This window comes from Malaclemys terrapin, chromosome 10 (assembly GCF_027887155.1).
Source record: "Malaclemys terrapin pileata isolate rMalTer1 chromosome 10, rMalTer1.hap1, whole genome shotgun sequence".
In the NCBI taxonomy this organism is placed as follows: Eukaryota; Metazoa; Chordata; order Testudines; family Emydidae; genus Malaclemys; species Malaclemys terrapin.
Genome location: NC_071514.1, coordinates 6,923,830 through 6,946,430, shown reverse-complemented (window position 1 = coordinate 6,946,430; position 22,601 = coordinate 6,923,830). Strand labels below are relative to the sequence as shown.

At 48.7% G+C, this 22,601-nt stretch overlaps 1 protein-coding gene across 2 annotated transcripts; it reads left to right on the top strand.

Moving 5' to 3' along the window:
- Positions 1-10,266: 10,266 nt before the first annotated feature.
- Positions 10,267-21,869, top strand: LOC128844446 (gonadotropin-releasing hormone II receptor-like). 2 transcript variants are annotated; one of them, XM_054042191.1, is made up of 4 exons: positions 10,267-10,442; positions 13,827-14,342; positions 19,738-19,939; positions 20,799-21,869. In XM_054042191.1, the coding sequence occupies exons 2-4, from the start codon at positions 13,830-13,832 to the stop codon at positions 21,206-21,208; spliced, it is 1,125 nt and encodes a 374-aa protein (XP_053898166.1). In that variant the 5' UTR covers positions 10,267-10,442; positions 13,827-13,829; the 3' UTR covers positions 21,209-21,869. The 2 variants fall into 2 exon arrangements, with proteins under 2 accessions (XP_053898166.1, XP_053898167.1); XM_054042192.1 differs by lacking the exon at positions 10,267-10,442 and adding an exon at positions 12,373-12,428.
- The last annotated feature ends 732 nt before the right edge of the window (positions 21,870-22,601 follow it).

Below are 22,601 nucleotides of genomic sequence, written 5' to 3'. Positions count from 1 at the left end.
CCCCCCTCAAGGATTGAACTCACAACCCTGGGTTTAGCAGGCCAATGCTCAAACCACTGAGCTATCCCTCCCCCCCGCAGTAGTGTGTGGGAGGGTAATGGCCCTGTGGATATAGACTTATGAGCTTTATGGGGTGCAGTCTTGTATCAGACTGCATTCACCTCTGCAGGCTGGAAGACATCTGATGTCATGGAAAGTGGTACATTCCACTCACAGGGCAGTTTCTGTGGTTCAAAAGAAGGCCTTTTATCATGAGGAGTCATTCATGAATCTTGGAGCTGGTCGTCTTCTTGACAGTTTGATCTCTGATCATTTTATCTGTGAAACTGGCCATTTCACAGGTTGCACTCAACTCGCACAATGCAGCTGTGTAGTGGTCAATGGGCTTATGAGGCATCTGTACACAGGAATAGAACTTGAAGCATGTGGCAACAGCATTTGCTAGAGGATTAAAATGATCATGCAGGGCTTGGAAAGCAGCCGCGTATGGAGTCGCAGCTTGCAGTAAGTCGATAACGGGAGGGAGATGCTTGAAGATTTGTTGCCCCTTAGAACCAAGGCAAGGAAGCAATAAGGCTCCCTGCTTGTCTGGAGTGTAAGCAGAAGTTTCTTTAGCAAACACCGTTGGTGAAGTAAGATTTCCATTGTTCCCCTGGGAGTGGGCATCTCCTGGAGTAGGCATGAAGAACGGAGGAGGTGTAACTTGTGTCCTGGTTATAAGTGTGGAAGCAAGCTGGATCCTCAGAACTGCAGAGGGACGAGCCGGCTGGCAAAAAGGGGCACTTCGCAGAAATAGGCACTGCCCCTTTAAACTTCCCTTTGCAGCAAGCTGCAGTTGCAGATAGCAGCAGGCTTTAGGCCTGTGACATTTCCTTGGATGCAGCAACAGCAGATCCCGGCAGCAGGAATCACGAGGCACGTGGGTACGTTAGATCTTGGTTTCTCTGTGGTTCTTTTATGCTTGTTGCCAGTTGGTTGTGTACCCAACCCCCTGGGAGGAAGACTCAGGAAACTTGCTAATAGCAAAGGTAAGGTTTATTTCCCTCACTCTTTCACACAGCTCATCATTCTTCCTTTTCTGCTCCTCCCATTCCTCCTCCTCCCCTGGTGCACCCTGGGAATTGTAGTTCCTGGACTCAAAGCTCCTAGGAACAAACTTACAAATGCAGACTGGGGTAGCTAGCTGCACTGACCTAGATACAACAGACACGCTGCTTTTCCTAACTGGGTTTCTAGGATTGGAACAGACCCCAGGCTGGCCCACAAACAACCTGCAAAAGCATTTTGGCCTCCACTTTGCGTCACTTGGGGGTTGATCGTAAAATGATCCAAGCGGAGCTGTCTCCGCTGGGGAAGTGTTTTTTCCAGAATGGATAGCTGTGCTTCCTGTGGGACAAAAGGGGCTTCAGAACAAGAACTAATCTAGAAAACAGGGCGGCTGAACCAAGTGGAGAAACCACTCATCAAGATTTCCATTCAGCTGTTTGTTGGAAAGAAGCAAGAGACGCAGATCATTGCCATTTGCTCTCCCATTGTAAACTCTTCCCCCTTCAGAGCCTTCCCGGCTAGTTCAGAGCCACAACTGGGATCCCCTCAGGGATCCCAGCCCTTGTTAGTGTTATTGACTAGAAGGTGTCAACTTGGTTGCTGATGCAGGCCGAGCTGGCAGGGGGTGGGACGGGGAGGAACGCAGTCTCTCTCCCTGAACCTGTAACTGCCATTGAGCCTAAACGTTATTGTGAAGCTGTCTAAGCCGCTCCTCCTCTTCTCTGCATCATTTTATGTCAACAGCTTCCCCTTGGCAAGGTCCACCAGGTGCTTCAGGCAGAGGAACCTGAGCAGTGGCATTGTGACATCAAAGGTAACTCAGCCAGTCATTGCTCGCTGCCTCCGGTACCCGGAGCCTGAACCTGTGGCCATCTCTCCCCTTGCCAGTGCCCATCTGGTGCTGACTGGCCAAGTTGCCCCTGATCTCACAGTGCTTCTCTGCAGCACCAGATGGGCACAACGTGGAGGTCCGGCATTTCTGGTGTCACCAGAATCACTAGGGTTCTGCCCACTGATGCCTCCACCAGTCCCTGAAATTTTAGAACGGATCAGATGTGATCTTCAAAAGCTATCCCATGACGCACAGACAGACAAAATGTCAGCAAGTGGTGTTAGCCCTCATTTTGCTCAGCCGAGTGGCACGTAGGTACTCCAACTGAGATCGTGGTCCCATTATGCTGGTTGCTGGGCAGACACATAGGGAAAGACAGCACCTCACCTGATGAGCTTACCATCAAAAATAGACCAGAAAGACAAAGGGATCCTCTCTATTTAACAATGCGAGAGAGCAAGGTGGTCCTGACTCCCAGGCAGAGCACCCAGGGTGGAGAGTATTTTTGTATTTCATTCATGGACCTGTATTCACAACAGGCCTGATTCTGATTCTGCCACTGTTTTACACCCGATGTGACTCCATTGATTTCAGTGGAGTTACTCCTGATTCTCACAGGTGTGTGAGGTGGTTTGGGCCCAGTATTTTTCAGGAAGAGACACTGAAAGCAATTGGGGTGTTTTTTTGGACTCTAAAGCAGTGTTTCTCAAAGCCTGTCCACTGCTTGTGTAGGGAAAGCCCCTGGCGGGCTGGGCCGGTTTGTTTACCTGCTGCGGCCACAGGTTCGGCCGATCGCGGCTCCTACTGGCCACGGTTCACCGCTCCAGGCCAATGGGGGCTGCAGGAAGGGTGGCCAGCACATCCCTCGGCCTGCACCGCTTCCAGCAGCTCCCTTGGCCTGGAGTGGCGAACTGCGGCCAGTGGGAGCCGCGATTGGCCGAACCTGCGGACCCGGCAAGTAAACAAACCATCTCGGCCCGCCAGGGGCTTTCCCTACACAGGCGGCGGCCCCAGTCTGAGAACCACTGCCTTATTGAAATAGGTGAAAACACAGGCTACTGGAGAACAGGTTAGCACCAACAGAGCCAAACAATCCAAGAGAAGGAATGTGTCCCCTCCTGACCGTGAGAAGCAACTGTATCGAAAGTGGAGGCCGTTTGATAGTAAATTGATATTTGTCTATGAACAATTGTAAATATATTTAAATGATGACCATTGAGTCTGACCTCCTGCATCATGTAGGCCATAGAAATTTACCCAGTGATTCCTGCCTTAAGCCCATAACTTCTGATTTAGCTACAGCATATTTTTTAGAAAGACATCCGATCTTGACTTAAAGATTGCCAAGTGCTGGGAAATCCACCACATCCCCCAGAAAGTGATTCCAATTGTCAATTACCTACAGCCTTATTTCTAGCCTGAATTTATTTAGCTTCAGCTTCTCACTACTGGATCTTGTTATCCCTTTGCCTGCCAGAGCCCTACAGTGTAAGACAGCATCCATTATATCCGATGTAGTGTGTGATACCAAACAAGAAACTACAGAAGCAAATAACGTGCCCATCCCCCATTTGGTTGTTCCTCCGTACACAGGAGTTCTTAAGAAGCATTAAAATTGGTGAGTTTGCATATCGCTCTAGAGCATGTCAACAGCGTGTAGCTCTGAACAGCACATTCTCTGTCTGCCGAGCGTTTCCTCGATAAGTATCGGAGCAGACGATGGAAAGATCACAAGGGATTTACTAACGCTTTGTCTGTTCTTTTTGTTTTTAAGAAGGACAACACGTACTGGTCGATGTTCCCAATGTTTACAGAGCGATTCACCATCCCTGCTGCATAGTCTGAAAAGTAGATTTATCAGCCTCTAGCTCATCCAAGCCTGTTCTCTCCACTTGAGGTTAAATGTCCCATTTTCTGACAATCCATCTTCTCTCTCTCGTCTTTCTTGGTTTTATGAATGACTCGTAGTGCAAGTGTCATTTTTCCCTACGCACCCAGAGTCAGCATTTGTCTAATGATTAAAACACTGGAGTGGGCAGCCAGGATCACCTGGGTTTTAATCCTGTCTCCGACAATGACTCACTGAGTGTGGCCACTTAACTTTTCTGTGCCTTAGTTTCCCTATGTGCAAAATCAGGATGCTGTGAGGATTAATTAGCTAATAATGTTCGCAAAGTACTTTGGCCGGTAGTATGGGCCAACTCTTCCTCTTTCATCGATTCTGAGGCCAGAAGGGGCAACTGTGATCATCTAGTCTGACCTCATGTAAAACCCAGGCCACAGAACTCCTAGGCTTGGTCTATACACAGTTTTCTTACCAAGTTAAGTGTAAGGATTCCGGGTACGCTGTGTAACCAAACAGTTACGTTGGTACATTTCCTAACATGGGTGTAGGTACATAAGAACAAGCTATACCAGTATAAGGCGCCTTTATAGCAAAATAACTACATCCACACTAGGGGTTTTACTGATTAAACTATGTCGGTTTCAAACCAATATAGTTAAAGTGGTACAAAGACTGTGTGTAGACAAGCCCTTAGTTACACCACTGTTAACTGGGGTAGCTCGATTTATGCTGGTGTATCTAAGGGCTGGTCTACACTAGGGCGGGATCGATCTAAGATACGCAACTTCAGCTACGAGAATAACGTAGCTGAAGTCGACATATCTTAGATCGATTTACCTCGGGTCCTCATGGCACGGAATCGATGGCCGCGGCTCCCCCATCGACTCCACTTCCACCTCTCGCTCTGGTGGAGTTCCGGAGTCAACGGGGAGCGCGTTCGGGGATCGATTTATCGCGTCTAGACGAGATGTGATAAATCAATCCCCGATACATCGATTACTACCCGCCGATCCGGTGGGTAGTGAAGACGTACCCTAAGAGGAGAGTGACTCATCAAGTGCTATATAATTATGTTGTGGTCTCTCGCTCCGTCAAATACACAGGTACTGCTCCCAGGTACTTTCAGCAAAGAAGCACATTGCAGGAGCAATTTTCCTGGTGATAAAGCAGCTACTTTGTATCTCAGCCTGACAGGTGTCACATTGGAAAGTGACTTCGGGGAGATATTTCCATCCCTGGTACAATCCCTCTGGCAGTGCTTAGTTCCCCCAGCCTGCTGGGTTACTCCTCCCCTTCCTCTAGGAGAGACACTTCTCACTTAGGGCAATATCGGTACTTCCCTGGATTGTTTGGTTTTCCCGTTTGGAGGCCGTGATCTGTAGGCTGCCCTGTGCGTTTGTAGCTCTCCAGACATTCTGCCTGCCTGGCCCCTCCTTAGTTTTTTTCGGTGCTGTCGGAAACTCCAAGTTAATATTTTCCATGCGGTTCCAGAAGGACTGGGTCAGCCTCCTCCAGTCCATTCAATGTCTTTGCCATGAGCTAAATGTAAATCCCTTTAGGAAACAGGCAGGCAAATGGGTATGGGGAGGGGAGGGAGTGGGGTGGTTGAATAGTTAAATGCAGCATGATCCACCATCGCAGAGTTCGAAGGGGCTGTAGGTTCTTACTATTCTTTGGGATTCCCCAAACTAGTTTGAGTTCACTGACCTTTCCCCCCTGTAATTAAATGTATTTTTTTCAAGGGTGATTCAATCTTTAAAACACAAACTAGTTAGAAAGTCCTGCACTATGCATAGAATATTCTACCCCCTAAGCTAGGCTGATACAAGTACGTGCCCCATGTATATATAATATGCTTGTGGAAAGTGTGTTTGGTCATTCTCCAGTGGTCAATCCATGTAGAAGGTAATAGCCTACTACTGCTACCAGCTAAAGGAAGTACTCTTTTGGCTCAAGAGATAGAGGTGTATTCTGCGTTGCAGAAGGTCCTTTATTCAAACCTCATGGATGACATAAGTTGGATCGTTGCATATGAATGGAACTGGGTGAAATTTTTCAATCAAAACTTTTTTCTGGGGCAAAAAATGAAATTTGTGTCGATTTAACTGAATTGCTTCAGTCCAACAAAAGAAAAAGCCCTGAACGCAAATGGAAATGTTTTGTTTCTACATTTTCAGAATAAAATGTTTTGATTTTTTTTATTCAAAATGACTTTTCATTTAGGAATTTCCTATAATTTTATTTTTTTAAAAAATGAAAAACATTTTAAAAGACTCAAAATCAAAACAAATCTTTTTCAGCTTCAATTTGCTGAAAATTTTGAAAAATGTCAGTTTGGGTTCTATCCAAAACTAATTTTTTAAATTTTAATTGCCAGCGAACTGAACAATCGGTTATCCCCATAGCTAATCCTTGGACTATATGGTTTTCCCTGAAATGTTTCTCTCCCTCTGCTCCTTTATTCATCTATTCGCACAGGGAATTAACCGCTTTTCCCCACAAATCAAGCAATTACAAATGACCCTAATTCATTTCCACTCACAGTTCCCCACTTTGTGTGCACAGCTGCCGTATTCCGATGCGCGCATTCGGGGTGCAAATATAGGAACATCTTACACAGACAGTTATGCACCTCGGACGTCATGCCCTCCAGGGCTTTCCCGCTCTCATTTCCTTTGTTAATCTGTGTAATTTTGGGTGTCGTTATCTGTATCTGGTTTCTTGTACAGGCCCTGTTGGAGGAAGGAAAAGGTTACCTTGTTTTATACTGAGTCACTAGCACTGAGCTTTTGTGTGTGAATAAGTACTGCTATTACCTCTCCTCCAGGGGATTGTAACAGTTCTTCAAAAGGTCACAGCACTTGGCACGAGTCCATAATTGTTCATGATCAGGGCCGGCTCCAGACACCAGCCGACCAAGCATGTGCTTGGGGCGGCACCTTGGGGCAGGGTGGCGCTCGGGTTTTTATTTATTTATTTATTGGTTCGTCGGGGCAGCGCTGGAGGGGTTTTTTTTTGTTTCCGCGTTGCGGCGCTTGGGGTGGTGGGGCTTCGGTCAGCACGGCACTCGGGGGGGGCGGGGGCTTGGCGCTCGGAGGGGGAGCGGGGGCTGGCGCAGTGTGGCGCTCGGGCGGGGGCTTGGCACGGCGCTAGGGGGGCGGGGGCTTCGGACAGCACGGCCCTTGGAGGGGCGGGGCTTCGGGCGGCTCGGCGCTCGGGGGCGGGGCTTCGGGCAGCGTGGTGCTCAGAGGGGGGATTTCGGCGGCGCTGGGGCGGGGATACAGCGGCACAGCACTCGCGGGGGTGGGCGGCCCCCTCTTTTTTGCCTGGGGCGGCAAAAAAGTTAGAGCCGGCCCTGTTCATGATACCAGGGAAAATAATGTGGCTTGCTGTTGCTCCCATGGAAATCAATGAGAGTTTGGCCATTTACTCTCATTGGTTCATTGCTTTTGCCTGTGTGTTTTAATTCAGCCTAGAATTCTGCACTCGCTTGCTCGGCATCACAGACAGAGCCGATGTTTCGGGGTTCACTCCCCCCCTCCGAAGTCGCTTTGAGTTGCAGGTGTGAATAATCCCCCCCTCCAAAATGAAACATGGCCAAAAGTTTAGCCTAACTTTCAGGTCGAAACCGCTTGGTGTGGCACAAAGCCACCTCGTTTTTGCATGCTGCCCGCCGGAAACCATTGTTCAGCTCAGATTTAACAGGCCTGCTGATAGCTCTGCGAACCTCAGCAAACTTGGCCTGAGTCTGGGCTTTGCAATGAGCACATGAACATCGCCCCATTGCAGGTTTGGTTACAAAAGGCAGACCCGGTTCTGGGAGCGGAAGGCTGAGCCATCCCCCTGCCGATTACTCGGAGGCGCCATCTTCTGGAGATGAATGTGAATGTCAAAGACAGTATTCAAAGTTACAGAGGGTCCTGTGGCACCTTTGAGACTAACAGAAGTACTGGGAGCATAAGCTTTCGTGGGTAAGAACCTCACTTCTTCAGATGCACGGCTACCCCTCTGATAGTATTCAAAGTTGTTAACTAATTTTTAGCATTGAGCCTTTCATGTGGTTTCCTTCCTGATATACACAATCCAGTGTGTGTTGGACTTCTAAATTACCCAAACTGATATTATAGTTCATCTCTTCCTCTCTGTCTTTATGTCATCCGAGGAACTCTTCATTCTTTATAGCACCTGCTTTCCCAGCTCCTTCCCCTGAGCCGGAGAGCAGGACATGGAACTCTCAACACCGCCTCTTTGATTCTCTGAAGAGATTTTTACAGGTATTTAGACATTGAGCCAATCAGCTCTCTAAATCACTAAGTCCTATCGACTTGCAATGAGATTTAGTCTTTTAGGGCTAGATCCACAAAGTGACGTAGGTACTTAACGGCCATTTTAGGTGCCTATGTCCGAAACAGAGCTCCTCAAAACCTCTGTTCAGCTGCTGCCTACGTCGCCGCTGGTACAGTCCCCTACATTTCTGCCAGTGGGCATCTGCAAAGCCACCTGAGTCCTGATGCCGTCGAGGAGAGGGAGGTGGTGGCTGTGGTATTCCTGTGGATTTAAGAGAATGAATAGACTCTTCAAGGTGTTGGGGGCTGACCCTGGGAGGAGGCAGCTGGTTCAAGGTTAGACTGACCTTCGTTCAGATGCTCTGGAGATATGTTAACTGTTTATCTAGTAAAGACTGTTAAGTTACTAGCAATGAATTATTATTAAGACTAGTGGGTTACTTCAATATAAAACCACACCGTGGTGGTCCCCATGTCCTCCATTCCCTGGGCTATCAGGTGTAAGGGTTCCTCCTCGATTTTTTTGTGAGAAAGGACCAATCTACCTTAGGAGCCTAACTCAGGAGAGGGTCCACAGCGGCGAGTCCCCAGTCTCTAAGGGTCTGTCTGCATTAGAGCTGGGAAGTGTCCATTTCGGCTGGAGGAGACGTGCCCAACAGAAGTGCAGCTGCATCACAAGGGGCTCTAGCCACCCACTCATGGTCCCATCCAAGACCATAGGTTTGTCCTTGGGCGGCTAGCCCCTCCCACCACTCGCACTGCTGAGGCCACACTTCTGTTTTTAGTGCACTAGTGTGCCCAGAGCTCGTGTGGGTATGGCTTCTCATGTTTCCAGCTCTAGTGTAGACATACCCTACATCCAGGTCAAAGGGAGGTGCCTGAGTCCCCTTGAGGGGCAGGACTTAGGCCACACCCCCCTCCTCAGCATTTCCTACTGGATCCCCGCTCAGTGTGCTGGCTTCTGGGAATCCCATTCCACAGTCTCCATGCATTGTATAGAGAGCATGGACACCTAACTCAGGACTGAGAATTACACTGGGTGCAGGGTGTCTAAAATTAGATGTCAGCCTAACCCTTTTGTGGATCTAGCCCTGAGTTCCTGCGTCTCTTTCGAAAATGGGCCATAGGCTTCTAAGTCACTAAGGGACTTCTGAACATTTTATCCAGTTCCTAGCCTCCTCTTCCCTCTGTGATTAATTCCCAATTAATGGCTTTCCATTCAGGATCGCATCCCCTCCTTATTAATCCCCATCAGTGGGGCTAATAAAGAGCTGTGTGCTCCTGGAACTTTGCTGTGTGTGTGTGTGTGTGTGTGTGTGTGTGTGTGTGTGTGTGTGTGTGTGTGTGTCGCGGTTGTCTAAGCAACAGCACGATCAACAAAAATCCGTGTAATAATTACTGATTTACAGACAACTGATGCGCTGGAATGGTGATGCTGTCCCTGAAGAGGCAACATTCAGCTATGCTGTAAGCAGGTGTAGCATCTGAATTTGGCCGTTTCCCTGAAGACAGCAGATCTGTCATTGTTTCCTAGGCCTGCTCATTAAATCCTCACGTGGGTGGCTCATTAAATCCTAAAAGGAAAGGAGGCCAATTTAGTCATTAATATTTGCAAAACCAAAAGCGCTCCCATACTGGTCCCTGAATGGATCCAGCCCAAGTGCTCCACTGAAATATGTATTGGTACCTGGACGTTCACTGCCTGATACCTGTTTTCACGTATGTGTCAAATCTTGAAGTCCTTATTCTGTTGTTACCTAGTCCATATGCAGTATTGCCTGTGTATGGACTATCTTAAAAATGGAATAAGGACCTCAAGGTTTGACCCATGGCAAAGAATTGTTTCTGTTTTTCTTTGGAGCGGTTTGATTCAGGGCCCGGTTAATGAGCTGTTTCCTGATCTCGATAGCAAATAATGCTATTGTATCTATTTATATTATATATAAAGCTAGATTTGTGCCCCATCTCACCACAGAGGCGCTCAGCTTTCTGCACAAGTTAAAACACAGACCTAACAAGCATCATAAAATACACCTGCTAAGCCCTGAATGCACTGGAGCTGTGTAACTGAGGAGTGCTTCCCCTCTCCCGGGGCTCCTATCAAAGCAGCTTTCCTTGCGCATTGTTAAAGCATTATGCTAGATTAATCTGAATTACATTGGGCGGTGGGGTCTCTCTATGATAATTCCAGTGCCAGGAGTAGGGAGCGGAATGACACTCCTCTTTTGCATAGACCGAGCACTGTAACAGCGCTCCCAGCCACCCTGCTATCTCTCTGCATCTTCTCTTTACTGGGAGGCAGATCTGCATCATGCGGACCGCTGGCTAAATGCAGGAGAGGAGCAGGCTGACATTTTTGGCACTGGCTAGGAAGGACAAATAAAGAGAGAGGCAGCGGTTTTCCTTTCCCTTAAGGGCATGCGGATACCAGGTATGTTCCCATCCGATGAATTGAATACAGCACCTCCAATCAGCACAGATACTGGGCTTCCTTCGTGTCATTCCTCCTTCCCGTGGACTGGCAATAATAGGAGAAGTGACCCGTTTGGTACTCTGTCATTGCTATCGCTTTTTGCTTGCTTTTGGGGTTTGAGCTAAGACTCTGGTAATATTTGCGCTTACTTTCTTTGTGGGGGCTGCAGCAAAGCAAATAGCTGTAACTAGCCACGGAGCATGGACTAAATGACAGTAAGGAGAAGAGGGAGAGCAAGTGTGAGTGTGTAGTAACAATAAGTTAGTTGGGGAGCAGGATGTCGATGCAGTCTCTGCTGATGGTTTTATTTCTGTAACTTCACCAGGGGAAAGCACATTCTTTCTGTGTAAGTGAAACTGAGCGTCAGCCCCGGCTGCATGAAACAGTTTGTAAGCTGCTCGCATTCATCGGTGCTTATTGTCTGTGTTCTCCTAAATTTGAGTCTTTGCCCTCGAAATTGGGCTTGTTCACGATATCATTCTGTACGGGAGCACAGGGCAGTTTCAGTGGAACAGTGGTGACTCTGCACAGTTGAGTTACCTGGGCGAGAATCTGGCTTTGAAACTGTATAGGTTGCATCTTTCTGCAGGGAAACCCCCCCCCACATATAAACATGTTTAGAGACAGTTGTGGGGCACTGTTTGGGGGATGACTTCATGTCACCATCCAGATGAATGAAAGGAGGGGGGTGAACCGCTCTTCGCATCTGTGAGAAGTGCTCGTGTGTATCTTTATTATGAGCAGAGAGGAAAAAGAAAAAGAGAGACTCCTCTCTTTCTTTTTTATTAACGGCACATCTTTTATTTTCCTTTGCTTACTGAACCCAGAGCTCGGCAGGATGTCTCTGTTCTGCTGAGAAGCAGGTGAGGTTTGTGGGTTTGTTATACACTGGAAGTTGGAATCAGATATTGATAGGCAGCCCTGGAGATCAGATTAATAAGGACTGAGAAAATGTCATGAGCCTTGACACCAAAGATGGATGACACCTGGAGCTGGTTTGTTTTGGAAAAATCTTGTCAGTTGGCTTTGGGTTTTGCAGTGATTTGGCATTGGTTCAGAATCAGGTCCTTTCCTGTCTGGACCCACAATGTTCAGGGAGCGTGTGTGTGCATGTGTGTACCTAGGGATTCGTGTCAATGGTTCTAATACAGGTCCCTGACTATCTCCAACAGAGCTGGGCAAAACCAGTCGTGGCGTGGTTACGCTAAACCTTGTCATTCATGAGTTTTGTAAAACAAACCTGACAACCCAGTTCAGCCGGGGGTCCTATTTTTTTTTTTTTGGACTCCCAAAGTTTGGCAGATTCAGGCCAATGGCCCATCTCCACTTAGCAAGCAATAAGTTTAGATCAGTTTTAAAAATGTCCTTGGGCCAAATTCCTTCCTGGTGTAATATGGACCGACTACAGGGGTCTCACACCAAAGATGGCCTGCTGTGTCAAATCCTTCTGAGTGTTGTCTGTGTTGTGCTAACATAGCTCCGTGCTCCTGTTCCAGGGAATAAACAGATAAAATTGGCAGCCATGAAACCTGTTCATGCTGTAAGTGAATCAATGTTAGATGGTGATTGCGAGGCATTTTTCTGGGCAGAGTGCAGGACAGGCCTGTGCAATATGGGCCACTGTGTTATCGGCTGCTAGTGTGCAGAGACTACTGCCTGTCCTACTGACCAGTGTTGTCCCATTGTTTCCTTGTGCTCCTCCATCAGTGTGACTATACCCATCTGTTTCCTCTTGTCTTATACTTAGGGTATGTCTTCACTACCGGCCGGATCGGCGGGCAGCAATCAATCCAGCAGGGATCGATTTATCGCGTCTAGTCTAGACGCGATAAATCAACCCTCGAGCGCTCTCCCGTCGACTCCTGCACTCCACCGCCACGAGAGGTGCAGGCAGAGTTGACAGGGGAGCGGCAGCAGTCAATTCACCGTAGTGAAGACACCGCGGTAAGTAGATCTAAGTACGTCGACTTCAGCTACATTATTTACGTAGCTGAAGTTGCGTTTCCCCCCCCCCCCCCTTAGTGTAGACCAGGCCTAAGATTGTAAGTTCCTTGGAGAGGGGACCATCTTTTTGTCCTGTGTTTGTACAGCGCCTAGCACAATGGGGTCCTGCTCCATGACTAGGGCTCCCAGGCAATACAGTAACACAAATAATGAATAATAATAATATAATCCCAGTGACCTGAACAGGGCAATATGCAGGTGTCTGGGGTGTCATAGGTTCATGGCGGCTGTGCTAACATGGATAGGCGAGGTATTTTTGCTCAGATTGCTGCCTCCCATGGAAATACTTATGAGGAAAGGAAGACTCCATAGGTCTCCGCCTCATGGAGCTTTCCTGGGATTGTGGTGTGGAGGGATGGGATTTGACACCTCTTCTCTGCACACAGCGTACAACAGCCAGTGGTTCTATCTCCAGAGCCACAGACCCAAGCTCACTGCACAACAGCAGACCAGGGGAGAATGTAAACAAAGACACTGGTTTGGACACCCCTACTCTAAAGAAAAGTGCCAACGGGTCTTCAATGAGGAGTCAGACCCTCTGTTTTTAATGTCTTATCACATGGATCTTCTCCCACACCCAGTATAAACTCCATGGAACTCAACGTATCTACTTCAGAGCACCACAATTCCAGAGATTCTCAGTATTTCAAGTGCATTTTAACTCCTCGTTAGACCAGAGGGTCTCTATTTTTGGTCAAATGACCAGCTGGGTTCCACCAAGCTCTTACTGGATCATCTGCACAGTTGGCTGGTCACATGGGACTGTCGCCTCCTTGTTTCCACCTGCTAAGCAGCATTGAAAAGTGCTTAAAATACATTTCCATGTGAGTGGTTGCTATAGTCACCATGGAGATGATGTGTTGTTATGAGGAGGAGGCGGCGATGGGCCCCACAATAGCAAATGGAAGAGGATGCAGCTCAATGGGACAATCTGTGTAGTAAGATGTGGTCCACATTATGGAAACTAGGCAACTGAGAAGAAATTGTACTGTTGTTTGTTGCTTGTCTCTGCCTGTTTGTTTGTCTGTCTGGTCTTTCAGCCTGTATACTCTTTGAGGCAGGCACAATCTTTTGGTTTTAATAGTCGAAGTTTCATAGAGTTTATGGATAGACTGGACCTTTAGATTGTCTAGTCAGACCCCACGCCCAGCTTATTGGCCCTGGTCGGGGCCGGTAAGGCACTACCAGTTAAGAATATTAAAACATTTGAGAATCCTTGGCTAAGCCTATCGAACTTCCCTCTCCATCACATTTAAAGCTGTCCTATGCTAAATGGACACCTGACAGGGATTTTAGGCCTAGCTTTCTTCTCTGATTTTGCCATTTGTTCTCCTGCAGGGAATGCCTGAAGAACGGGACCTTATGACTCCTCCTCAGTCAGCTGATGTCGTGGATGAAAACCTCTCTGTTTCCGGCTGCCCCGAGCCCTGGATCGAACCCACTTTCACGCTAGCAGCCAGGGTCCGTGTGATCGTCACCATTTGCTTTTTCCTGATAGCAGCATCCAGCAACTCAGTTGTGTTATACAGCATCATGAGGAAGAGAAGGAAGTCCCACGTCCGGCTGCTGATCCTGAGCTTAACGGTGGCAGATTTACTGGTGACCTTCACGGTCATGCCCCTGGACGCTGTGTGGAACGTGACGGTCCAGTGGTACGCCGGGGACCTGCCGTGTAAATTGCTGAACTTCCTCAAACTCTTTGCCATGTACTCTGCAGCGCTGGTGCTTGTGGTTATCAGCCTAGACCGGCACTCAGCCATCCTCCACCCCTTTGCCTTCGCTAATTCCAGTCGACGCAACAGACTCATGTTATGCGTTGCTTGGGTCATGAGCCTTCTGCTGGCCTCGCCCCAGGTATGAGCGCAACTCCATTGTAAAGCTGGGGTTGCTTCAAACAGGAAGTGCCACACTTTAGAATAAGCAAAAGTGAATGTCCACCTTGCACTGGGCGAATGGTTTGGGGGATGATCAGGAATCAAGAGGAAGGATGGTCCAATGGTTAGGGCACTAACTGGAGACTTGAGTTCAATTACCTGCTCTACCATGGACTTCCTGTGTGACCTAGGGGAAGTTGCTCAGTGGCTCTGGGCCTCAGTTCCCCATCTGTACAATGGGGATAATAGTGCTGCCCTGCCTTGCAGGGAGGTTGTGAGGATAAATCCACTAGAGATTGTGAGGTGCTCAGATACTGCAGGGATGGGAAGCCATCTGCAGTACCTAAGCCAGACTGATAATATGCCCATTATTTTCCAAGATGAAGCCAGGTCCTAACTTGTTGCTGAATTTTGAGGAGTTCAGGCCTGAGATATTCTGGCAGCTGGCACAGATCCCATCTCAGCACAGCTATAGTAGGGAAGAGCCTCATGGTTTAGTGTCCCATCCCCAGCACACAGGGAGGTGTTCAAATCCGGTTACGGTTCAGATCTGCAGATGTTGAGGTAGATAATAAGAAGTGGGACTTCTAGAACACTTATGAACATAAGAACATAGGAGCTGCCATACAGGGTCAGACCAATGGTCCATCTAGCGCAGTATCCGGTCTTCTGACAGTGGCCAGTTCCACCTTCTCCAGAGGGAATGAACAGGACAGGGCAATTATTGAGAGATCCATCCCCTGACATCCAGTCCCAGCTTTCTGGCAGTCAGAGGTTTAGGGACACCCAGAGCATGGGGTTGCATCCCTGAACATCTTGGCTAATAGCCACTGATAGGCCTATCCTCCATGAATTTATCTAATTTTTTTTTTGACCCAGTTATTCTTTTGGCTGTCACAACATCCCCTGGCCATGAGTGCCACAGGTTGACTCTGCGTTGTGTGAAGAAGTCCTTCCTTTTGTTTCTTTTAAACCCACTGCCTATTAATTTCATTGGGTGACCCCTGGTCCTTGTGTTATGTGAAGGGGTAAATAACATTTCCTTATTCACTATCTCCACACTATTCATGATTTTATAGATTTCTAGCATATCCCCTTTTAGTCGTCTCTTTCCCCCCGGTCTTTTTAAATCTCTCCTAACATGGAAGCTGTTCCATACCCCTAATCAGTTTTGTTGCCCTTCTCTGTACTTTTTGCAATTCTAACATAACTTTTTTGAGATGAGGTGACCAGAACTGCACGCCAGTATTCCAGGTATGGGCGTACCATGGATTTATATCGTGGCATTATGATATTTTCTATCTTATTATCGATCCCTTTCCTAAGGGATTCTGTTTTCTTTTTTGACGGCTGCTGCACGTTGAGCAGATGTTTTCAGAGAACTAATTTTTCGGATGTTAACTCATTCATCATCACTGTGCCCTAGGGAGAATGGTAATTGTTACAATCTCCATTGTACACTGGGAAAATGAGACACGGGAAGGTGAAGTAACAGGCCCAGAATCTTGGAAGAACTTGCTGCCTGAGCCGGGACTATAACTTGGGAATTTCTGGCTTCCACTCCCATACACCATGCCTGTCTCTTGAACCACTCCAGGTTCTCCAAAGTCTATGGTCAGTGCATTCTGCAGCTATTAGAGTATCCTGGAACTCAGCCCTTCTTTGCTCACTGCCCCTTTCTCATTGTTCCAGCTTGTGAGGAAGAGTGAGTCTGCTTTGAGCAGGGGGTTGGACTAGATGATCTCCTGAGGTCTCTTCCAACCCTCATAGTCTATGATTCTATGGTGGTGATGCTGTACCATGGCGCCGCCAGAAAATGTCAATTGAAATTTTGACTGGGCTCAGCTTTGGAGGCAGTACCTCCTAGAGTCCATTAGCTTCAGTGGGAATCCATTAACTCTTGAACCCCATTCTTTGCATGGGGATGTGTTAGCTCTTGTATTCCATTCACTTAACTTCCTCTTAGTGAATGCGCAACATGACTCCGGTGGCACGTGGCCAAGATTCATCATCGAATTTGTTCCGCTGGCTGGATCATTAGCTTCCCTGGCCCAGGCCAGGGACTGACAGGGAGTGAGACGTGAACGCTGATCCATGCTCCTCATTCACTTACCTGGGAATGTATTTGCTATAGAATTCTATTCTTCCTGTGGTGTGAGCTGATCTCGAGTTAATGAAGCTGAGCTGAGTCACACCAGCTGAGGCCACGGCCCCAGATTTCTACAGTGATCCATTTGCTATTGGCAGAACTTTCTTAGGGACCTACCTTGCCGCCACCTTATCTGCGCAAGGAAATTCAATAAGAGAAGTACACACAAATCAGCTACTGATACAATGGCCAAGCATCCAAAAGATAATCGCATCCATAACTCAAACTACAGCCAGATTCTGCTCCGTTATGCACAGATGACCTCATTCATTGGGTTGCACAGATGGGAATGAGAGCAGAATTTGGTCCTATGGCTTTCGGATTTCATGACGTGCAATAGGGTTGATCAACACAGAAACTGGGCTGCCCTTGTTTAACTCACTGCGGAGGATGGATTATTTTGCAATGTGCAAATAAACCGAGCCTTTGAGTCAGAGTGAAAACGTAATCACAGAACAACAGGTGGGGTGTTGTCACTTCCACACTAAGCGTCCATCTGCTGGGCAAAAAAATCCCTGAGTCTGCGCACATCAGAGCCTGGGTCAGCTGACTCGGGCTTATGGGGCTCACGCTACGGGGATTAAAATAGCAGCAGTGAGGTGGGTCTCAGAACGCAAGCACCTGCTCGAGCGGGAATGTCTACACTGCTGTTTTTAGCCCCACATCACAAGCCCAAGTCAGTTCACCGCGGCTCTGAGGCTCACTGCCATGGAGTTTTTTTCTGCAGTGTAGACGTATTCTCAATGATTGCTGCTGGGGGAAGGCAGGTGGAGAGCTACTGTCCCATGTTGGTCCCCATCAGAACATCTCTTTGCCATGTTCCTTAACATGTCTAGCAAGCCTGAGGAACTAGACTGAGTATCCCCAACTGCAGTTCGTAGTTTCCCAGTCCAGTATGTGTGGAGATTTGAAACCCCCCTGGCTGGCTTAGATGGTGCTTCTGGCTTGGTCCGTGATGGGCTATTTTGCCAAATATTTCCCCCGGTTGTTACCACTAGTGCTCACAAGGGTCGACACTCTAGAATGGCCACATTGCCATTGATCACCAGCGTCTTAAGCCAACATGTTGGCAAGACCTGCTCAAGTGAAGGTTAAACACCATGGTGCTTAAAATACCATCCGCTGCCTACACTAACCCCCCCTCATTGCTACCCCCAGCGGAGCTGAAATGCTGGCAGCAACAGTAGGGAATTTTGGCAAAACCCCCAGTGTGACCAGCTCCATAGACCACTCTTCTAGGCAGCCGACGGCATTCTTTCAGTGGGAAGGGGTAGATGTGAACCATGTTATAACTATGCTGCGCTGCAACCACCTTGCCAAATGGCTTCAAAATGCAATTGCTACAGAGAGATGCTGCAGTGTGGACATGGCCTAAAAGCCCAGAACTAACCAGCTTTCTCTTACGTCTGTTGCTTCTGCTACCATTGCGAGCCCCCCTCCCCCCACTTTGGGGAGGCTAGCCACACGCCCCCCTCCCTTCCACCCGAGGCCCTGCCTCTATCGTGCCCACCCTCTGCTGGAGCCCTGAGCGTCCCCCGCCTCTATGGCCAGAGGAGCCCCTGCTGAACTGCCCTGGGCTGCTGGCTGCCCCCAGCAACTGGCCACAGCGCTGGGCCACCAGCTGGCACCAGCACTGGGCCATCCACCGGCCCCACCCGCCTACCGGCATCCGGCCGGAGCTGAGCTCCCGCCGACTTGGAAGAGAAGGTGGCATGTGAGCAGGGCCAGGGCCTGGGTTAGGGCCTATTATACCTGCCCCCCATGTCTGCCATTATTTCAAGCTGCTCCTGTGTTCTAAATACAGTGGTTTCATCCGTGCAATAGTCAAAAACACCCAGCAGGAAATGCGCAGTAGCATAACACTGTCACTAGCTACCTGTATGGTGGAGGAAACCTGCTCGATGATAACCTGACATTACCTCTTTGGGCCCAGATCCTCAAAGGTATTCAGGCACCAAACTCCCACTGAAATCTATTGGAGTTAGGCACTTAACTCCCTTTGAGGAGTTGGGCCTTGGTCTCTCATATCCACAATATGGTGTGTCTGGACGATGACTGCTATAAAATGTTTAACCTGTCCTCCTTCCAGTGTTTATTCAGTGTGCAAATTTCAGTGCTGCAAGGGCAGCCAAGGCGGGAGGCTGGACATATAAAGGGACTGGCATTTTAAAAGGCTAATAGAGAGACTTTTCATTCAAAAGATGCTGCTGCTTCAGCCAGCGATAGGAACATCTGACACTAATGGAGATAAGTGGGGTGTATTGTCAGCTCAGGACAGGAAGCCGCCATCGAGTGAAAATAAATCTTGTGAGCATGAATTCTACGGTGCTGTTGTAGCAGCACAAAAGAATTCTGAGTTCCCGAGAGAGATAAATGGCTCTTCACCCAGTATTCATCCATCAAATATTGCATGGCTGGGAACAATAATGTTTAAAATATCCACACATTGGCTTATGGGCTCAGTGGGGGTTAGTTTCTGCTATTAGGCCAAGTATGTTTTTGATCATGATAAAAATTATTCCACTGAGAACAGCATCATAATACTTAGAAAGGAGAGACAGATCCACCTCAACTCAAGGACTTTATCTGTGATTTATTTATAAGAACCTGGCTTACAGAATTAATTGATGCGTTTGCTAGTAGTTGGTAGCATGTTGGCTATTGGCACAAAGTAAGGAATAATTACAATAATGGCTGAGGTTTATGATCAAGGCCTGGAGAAAAACGCAATGAGCTTTTAATTCCAACAGAACCCATTTTTCGCCTGCTGCAGCTGCTACCCAAATGTCGCAGTGTCGTACTAGCGCATGAGAACTGGACAGTGGAATTGACCATGAATGGACCAGACCATTGCTTGAGATGAGTGACAGGCTGAGTCAGCAAAGAGCATGTCTGATGAAAAGTCAATATGCAGCCTCGTGCTCTGCTGATGAGAGCTAGAACAAGACTTAATGTGGGGACGGATTATTCTGTATCTGCTACTGCAGGGTTCTAACACCCTCCTCTAAAGCATCTGGTGCTGATCACTGTCAAAACGGTGTTTTGAACTAGATGGACCTGTGGTCTGACCCAATCTGGCAAACCCTATGTAACAAGACTTTCTAACTTCTTTTTGGGTTTAATAATTGCCAGAAAGTGTTGCCAGTAAGCCCAGGAAGGAGATTGTCATTGTGACACTGCCCCTTTAAGAACGATCTCTGACTAACTGTTTCATTCTTCATTTCAGCTTTTTCTTTTTCACCTGCACACTGTCCCGGGTGTCAATTTTACCCAGTGTGTGACCCATGGAAGTTTCCAAGAGCACTGGGAAGAAATCATCTACAACATGTTCACCTTCACCACCCTCTACGTCGCCCCACTGAGCGTCATGATTGTCTGCTACATCCGCATCATCTGGGAAATCAGTAAGCAACTGAAAATCAACAAGGGTGAGCAGGCTACGGCTATTTAGCATTCAGTATACTTCCACGTGATCTTATTGGCATTGCCGAGACGTTGTAATTTTCCCTGCCAGAGCCCTTAGATTTCATAGCCATCTCTTGTTGCATAATGTTAGCAGCATTGCCTGACATCTCCAGGCTTAGAAAATGAGAAACAGCAGGTGTGTTTCTGGGGACGGCAAGTCCTCGCTGATGGAAAATAACCGACAGCGGAATAGGGGAGCCTTGTATAATGTAATACGTGGTGAGAGAGACTGCACATATGGTGGAGAGGGGTGCAGAGCATGGAATCTGCCACCCCTCTCTGCCCACTTCTTCCAGGAGTATCATGGAGACCTGCTACTGCCTCCTTCAGGCCAGGCGAGAAGAGATGGGGAAGGTGTGCAAGGCCACCTCCTCTTCAGACTCCTGCATGGCTGGGGTAGGGTTAGACCTCAATCCAGTCAAGTGACTTTATGGTGATGAAAGGCAGCAGCCTTGAAAATGGACATCCTTATTCATCCCCCCCTCCCGCCCCCGGGAGAGGCCCAACCCGCGCCTTGTGCATGGCTTTATGTCCCACTGAAGCCCTTCAGGGTGAAATACAGCCCAATACAGAGAGCCAGTACAGACCTCTGGGCACTACTTCAGCCCTGTGGTAACTCAATTCAGCTGCACTTTGGGCTTAATCCAGTGCTCACGGAAGTCAATGGAAATGCTCCCACTGACTCCAGTGGCCTTTGGATCAGGCCTAAATCTTGAAGTCAAACTCATACTGACTGTGGGAGGCCGGGCTGTGAATTTTGGTCTCTTCCTGGTTGTATGATGTTGCGTGGTATACAATTATCCCTTTGACTCTTCCCGGCAGGTCTAGCAAGAAGTAAAAACGACCACATCTCCAAGGCGCGAATGAAGACCCTCAAGATGACCGTTGTGATAGTTGCCTCCTTCATTATCTGCTGGACCCCGTACTACCTCCTGGGCCTGTGGTACTGGTTCCAGCCAGACATGATTCAAAGTATGCCCGAATACATCAACCACAGTCTCTTTCTCTTTGGCTTGCTGCACACGTGCAGCGATCCTATCATTTACGGTCTCTACACTCCTTCCTTCCGAGAGGATATGAAGGCGTGCCTTAGAGGAATAGAAACAGTAATCACGGGGCAGGAGAGAAACAAACTGATGTCCAGTTCTGAGATGAACATAAAGGACTACATTATAAATGGCGGAGCAGCTTCGGGCGCTTCCAACGGCACAATCATCCACACAGTCTGCTAAAGAAAAGCATCCGGCAGGAGGAAAGGAACTCGGTGCTCTTGATCGGGGGCGTTGCGTTGGCCAGTACCTCCTATTATGGCGACTGCCTGGGAAGTACAGCAGTAACGCTGGCATGTCGTTCAGTCACCCTCCCCGCCTGGATTAGGTTTGAATGGAACAGTCACCAGAAACCGGTAACTGAGAGCTGACTTCTGCGGCACTCATGCTGAGTATCACCGTGCTCTCCAAGGGGTCTGTAAGGGGTCCGGACTCACCCCTGCGGTGCCTCCTGCTGGTCGTCCAGGGAATTAGCTCACCAGCCTCTGGAGCGCCCTCTGCAGGGCGGTGATCCGCCTTGCTGCCTGTTCTGGCCCCCGTGTCCCTCCCAGGACCCCGGTGCCCCTTGCTCTGGGTGCTGCCCCCTGGCAATACCCACACACGCTGGGTCTCCCCTCCCAGGGGAACCCCCACCCACTAACCCCACCTCACCTCAGGATAAGGCCACTGCCAGTCACCAACTAGCCCCCACTCTCTGGGGCAGACTGCAGTATAGGCCACTCATCATCGGCAAGGTTGGGTTTGGACCTGCTGCCTTGGCCTAGCTCTGGGCTGCCCTCTGCAACCCCCAGTACCCCTTGGCCTTCTCCTAGGCCGCAGCCTGGGGCTTTCCAGGCTGCAGCTCCTCAGCCTTTCCCCAGCCCTGCTCCACCCAGGTCCTCTGTGTCTAGCTCCCCACAGCCAGACCCTTCTCTCTCTGAAGGCAGAGAGAGACTCTTGAGCTCCTGGCTCCCAGCCTCTTCATACAGGCCAGCTGGGCTCTGATTAGGGTGTGGCCCAGCTGCAGCTCCTTCCCCAATCAGCCCAGTAGCTGCTTCTCCCTGCCCCAGCCTTCTCCCAGGGCTATTCCAAACCCCTCAGGGCAGGAGCGGGTGTCCAGGCTGCTACAGGGTCCCATTGATTCCCCCTTATTCCGGGCCTGGGCCCTTGTGCTCTGGTTCTGAGGACCCCTTGGGACCATGGGAGAGACTCCGAGAGGGGCTGGCGTCCTGCTACTCCACCAGCTCTGTAGAAATTGTTTGCACAGATCCTGTTCCCCGCAGGCTAGTTCCACCCCCTTTATGGCCTTTTTATGCTGCTCTGGGGCCAGGTGCAACTTGCTGCAATGATTCTAGAATTCAGTATCTGCCAGCCTCCTGCCAACCACTGTTATTCTGGAAAAATACATTGGCTTCTAAAAAATATAGAGAAAGGGCCAGATTGGCAAAAGAGCGTCCTTTCCTTTTGGCCTCAGTGGGATCATTCATGGGGCTAATGGTGCAGAGGTGTTTGCAGAACCAGTGATGGACTGTGTGGTTCTCACGGCTGTGACTTCCATGACAAGAATGAGACATTTCAGGTTTTGTCAGGCAAAGTC